General features: G+C 67.4%; 2 protein-coding genes across 5 annotated transcripts; one reads left to right on the forward strand and one right to left on the reverse strand.

The window, feature by feature from the left end:
- Positions 1–293: 293 nt before the first annotated feature.
- LOC110390581 (interleukin-36 receptor antagonist protein-like) lies at positions 294–2,489 on the forward strand. 4 transcript variants are annotated; one of them, XM_021381971.1, is made up of 4 exons: positions 294–697; positions 794–882; positions 954–1,078; positions 2,241–2,489. In XM_021381971.1, the coding sequence occupies exons 1-4, from the start codon at positions 600–602 to the stop codon at positions 2,451–2,453; spliced, it is 525 nt and encodes a 174-aa protein (XP_021237646.1). In that variant the 5' UTR covers positions 294–599; the 3' UTR covers positions 2,454–2,489. The 4 variants fall into 4 exon arrangements, with proteins under 4 accessions (XP_021237646.1, XP_021237647.1, XP_021237644.1 ...); XM_021381972.1 differs by having other exon boundaries at positions 2,244–2,489; XM_021381969.1 differs by having other exon boundaries at positions 294–491; positions 637–697; positions 794–1,078.
- A 749-nt stretch (positions 2,490–3,238) lies between these two features.
- On the reverse strand, positions 3,239–4,333 carry LOC110390582 (ATP-dependent RNA helicase DBP9-like). Its single transcript, XM_021381973.1, has 2 exons — positions 3,572–4,333; positions 3,239–3,477 (listed from the first exon to the last, which is right to left on the reverse strand). The coding sequence occupies exons 1-2, from the start codon at positions 3,875–3,877 to the stop codon at positions 3,274–3,276; spliced, it is 510 nt and encodes a 169-aa protein (XP_021237648.1). The 5' UTR covers positions 3,878–4,333; the 3' UTR covers positions 3,239–3,273.
- Between the last annotated feature and the right edge of the window lie 58 nt (positions 4,334–4,391).

The following is a 4,391-nucleotide window of genomic DNA, read 5'->3' on the forward strand; positions in this document are numbered from 1 at the left end:
AGCGCGGCGCCGCCCGCCATGGCCCCCGCCGCCCGCCCACTGCGCATGCATCGCTGCGGCCCCGCTCTCGATGCGCATGCGCCTCGGCACTCCCGTCTCTCACCGCGCGTGCGCCCCGCCAACCGTGTGCGCAGTGCGCATGTGCGCGCCGCATTCCGAGCTCACCGCGCATGCGCGGCTCGCCGCCGCCACTCACCGCTCCCCACGACGCGCCCTCTGCTGCTGCGCATGCGCCGCCGCCCCAACGACCGCCGCCGGGTGGCGCAGCGAGCAGAGCGCCGCGTTCTCGACGTTGAGTTCGCGAGTTCGATCCTCGCTCCTTCCTTCCTGCAGCCAACCCCGTGCTGTCCCCGCGGCGTCGTCCCCTCGATGGCGGCACCCAGGGGCGGGACGGGACGTGCGGGCGGTGTGGCAACACTCTGCGTCCTTCCTTCCTCCCTCCTTCCCCAGGCTCCAGGGCGGGTGGCCTCCATTGGGGCATCTCATGGGTGGTGAGCCGGGGGCAGCGGGAAGGGAAGTGGAACCCACGGGACGGGAGTCACGGGAGGGAGCGAGTATAAAGGGCCCCCAGCCCCACAACCTGCCCCACAGCCCGCCCCATGGCGCTCACCCTCGCCCTCCTCCTCCTCCACGCAGAGGCTGCAGGCTCGGTGCCGTGCCATGGGCCCACACTGCAGACCAAGGTCTTCAAGTACCGGTAAGGGGGGAACGTGGGGTGTCCCTATGGGGCGTGTGGGGGGGGCTGCGTGTCACCACGTCCCTCCATCCCCGTTCCCTCCCTTCTCCCCCCCAGGATCTGGGACATGAACCAGCAGTCTCTGTACCTGCGCGATGACCAGCTGGTGGCCGGGCACCTGCAGGGCGCCAACGCCGCGCTGGAGGGTGAGCGGGCGCTTTGGGGACATGGGGGGACACGGCGCGGGGGGGGGCTGACGCTCCTGGTGCCCCCGCAGAGAAGGTTTTCTGGGTGCCCAACCGCTCCTTCGAGCAGGCCCGGCTCCCCGTCATCATGGGCATCCGGAACGGAACCCGCTGCCTGGCCAGCCCCACTGCCCCACAGCCCACCCTGCTCCTCCAGGTGGGGGACGGCCAGGGGATGAGGATAGTGTGGGGATGGGGACAGCGTGGGGATGCTGTGGGGTTGGGGATGCTGTGAGTGTGGGGACAGCACGGGGATGGGAGTGGCATGGGATTAGGGACAATGTGGGAACACCACATGGATGGGGACACGATGAGGGTGGGGACACTGAAGGGATGGGGACACCATGAGGACAGCACAGGGATGGGGACATCGTGGGGACACGGCTGGGATAGGGCACGTGGGGATCACAGGGATGAGGTGCTGTGGGGATGGGGACACTGCAAGGATGGGGACAGCAAAAGAATGGGGACACTGTGGGGATGGGGACACCATGGGGATGCACACACCGTAGGGATGGGGACATCCTGGGGATGGGGACACTATGGAGAAGGGGTCACCCCAGGGATGGGGACACCATGAGGATGGGGACACTGAGGATGAAACACAAAGGGATCCTGGGGATGGGGTCACCCCAGGGATGGGAACATGATGGAAACAGGAACACCATGAGGATGGGGACAATATGGGGATGGGGGTACTCCAAGGATGGGGACATTGTGGGAATGGGGACAAGACACAAAGGGATCCTGGGGATGGGGACACCGCAAGGATGGGGACACTGTGGGGATGGGGACAGTGAGGGGACGGGGACAACTTGGGGATTTGGGACACTGGGGATGACACACAAAGGGATCCCAGGGATGGGACAATTTGGGGATAGGGACACTGATCCCATTGAGGGGATGGGGACACTACAAGGATGGGGACAGTGAGGGGATGGGGACAACTTGGGGATGGGGACACTGTGGGGATGAGACACAAAGGGATCCCGGGGATGGGGACACCATGGGGATGGGGACATTGTGGGGATGGGGATGAGACATAAAGGGATCCTGGGGCTGGGGACACCGTGGGGATGGGGACACTGTGGGGGTGGGGACACCATGGGGATGGGGACAGTGAGGGGACAGGGACAACTTGGGGATGGGAACACTGGGGATGAGACACAAAGGGATCCCGGGGCTGGGGACAACCTGGGGCTGGGGACACCGCGGGGATGGGGACATTGAGGGGATGGGGATGAGACACAAAGGGATGCCGGGGCTGGGGACAGCCGGGGCTGGGCAGTGGGACCGTCCCCTCCGTGCCCCGCTGGCAGCAGGACGCCGACATCACGGAGCTGCCCCGTGCCGGCGATGCCTCGGCGCCGTTCACCTTCTTCCGCACCTACAAGGACGGGCTGTGGCGCTTCGAGTCGGCCGCCAACCCCGGCTGGTTCCTCTGCACCTCGGCGCGCGCCCACCAGCCCCTGGGCCTCTCCCGCCGCCCCGACGCCGCCCACGTCCTCGACTTCTACTTCCAGCTGTGCTGAGCCCGGCCCCGTGCAATAAAGCCGCATTGCTCCCCCGTTGGGTGGCACCGGCGTCAGTGCCGCGGGGTGCCCGGCGTTGCGCCACGCGGGGACGGCCCCGATGGGAGTGACGCGGGTGGCGGGGCTGCCCCAAAACGGGACGGGCACGGCCCCTTCCCGGATCCCGGGGACTCCCGTCCCGGCACGGCCCAGCCCGCGGCGTGGGGAGGGTGCCCCGAGGGATGGGGACGGGGCATGGAGGGGATGGGCAATGGGGGNGCCCCAGAGCCATCCCTGCCCGCTGAGCCACGGCCCTGCGCCCCACGGAGCCCCCACACCCAGATCCCTCACTTTCCTGCCCCACAGTGCCCTCCCCTGTGTCTGATAGTCCAGAGTCCCCACCCCCAGCAGAAGCCCTGTGCCCCACAACGCCCACCCTCTCGTATCACCCCACAACGCGCACCCCACAGAGCCCCTGTCCCCATAACCCATGCCCCACAGTGGGGCCCAACCCTGCCCAGACACCCCACGTACCCCGCTGTACCCACCCCCCCCGACACCCCACAGACTCCCTGTGCCCCACAACGCCCACCCTCTTGTATAACCCCACTGCCCACCACCCCGCAGAGCCTACGCTCCCCACTTGGCCCCACACACCCACAGCGCTCACAGAACCCCCACGCTCGATAACCCACACCCCACAGCTGGGCTCAAACTTGACAGGACGCCCCACGGAGCCCACGTGCCCCACACAGCCCAGTGCCCCACGACGTCCCCGTGACTCACAGCCCCCCCCCGAGACCCCACACACCGCACTGCGGCCTACCCCTGCCCGGCCCCCTCACGGAGCCCACGTGCCCCACGTCCCCCCGGCCCCGCTCACCGCCTTGACCCGCAGCAGGCGCTGCAGCAGGGGAAGGCCGTACGCCGCCGTCTTCCCGGAGCCCGTCCTGGCCCTGGCCAGCAGGTCCCGGCCCTCCAGAGCCAGCGGCACGGCCTCGGCCTGGATGGCGGTGGGGGCGGCCCAGCCCAGCTCCGCCACCGCCTGCGGGGCCACAACGTTACGTGGAGGCGGACCGGGGGTCTCCCCCACCCGGGGGCTCCGTAACCGCGGCCCAAACCCTCCCCGCGCCGCGTACCCGCAGCAGCCGCGCGTCCAGCCCCATCTGCTCGAAACTCGTCGCCGCCATCTTCTCCCACCCGCCGCTCTGCGCCTGCGCCGCCACAGAGCACTCCCGGTCTGCGCGCCTAGAGCGACACGGAGCCGACAGCGCCCCCTGCCGGCGTGGCGGTGCGGAACTGACGCTTGGGGCGGGGCCCGGGGAGCTGCCCCGGTGGGCGCCGGGCCCCCGCGTTGTGGGGAGGATCAGCGGGTCCCGTCCGCAGCGCAACACCCCCCAACCGACCCAAAGTGCCCCCAAATCACCCCAAAATTCAACCCCCATCGTCCCAAAGTGTCCCCCAAAAGCAGGAGCCTCCAACGACCCCAAAGTGCCCCCAAATCACCCCACAGAACGTCCTCCAACCAGCCCAACATCCCCCAGAAAGCAACACCCCCTAACTGCCCCAAACTACCCCAAAACCACCCCAAAATTCAACCCCAACTGCCCCAAAGTCCCCCAAGAAACAACACCCCCTATCTGCCCCAAACTACCCTAAAGTCACCCCAAAAAACACCCCCCAACCACCCCAAGCCCTTCGAAATCACCCCCAAATTTAACAGCCCCAACCTGCACTAAGTACCCCAAAACCACCCCAAAAAACACCTCAACCACCCCAAAAATCAACACCCCCCACCACCCCAAAGTACCCTGAGAGTACCCAAAATTCAACAGCCCCCCCACCACGCCGAAGTCCCCCAAAATCACCTCAAAATTCCACACCCCTCAACCACCCCAAGTCCCCCCAAACCACCCCAGAGTCCAACCCAGCCCCGACCACCCCAAAATTCCCCCAAAA

This window comes from Numida meleagris, unplaced genomic scaffold (assembly GCF_002078875.1).
Source record: "Numida meleagris isolate 19003 breed g44 Domestic line unplaced genomic scaffold, NumMel1.0 unplaced_Scaffold1390, whole genome shotgun sequence".
In the NCBI taxonomy this organism is placed as follows: domain Eukaryota; kingdom Metazoa; phylum Chordata; class Aves; order Galliformes; family Numididae; genus Numida; species Numida meleagris.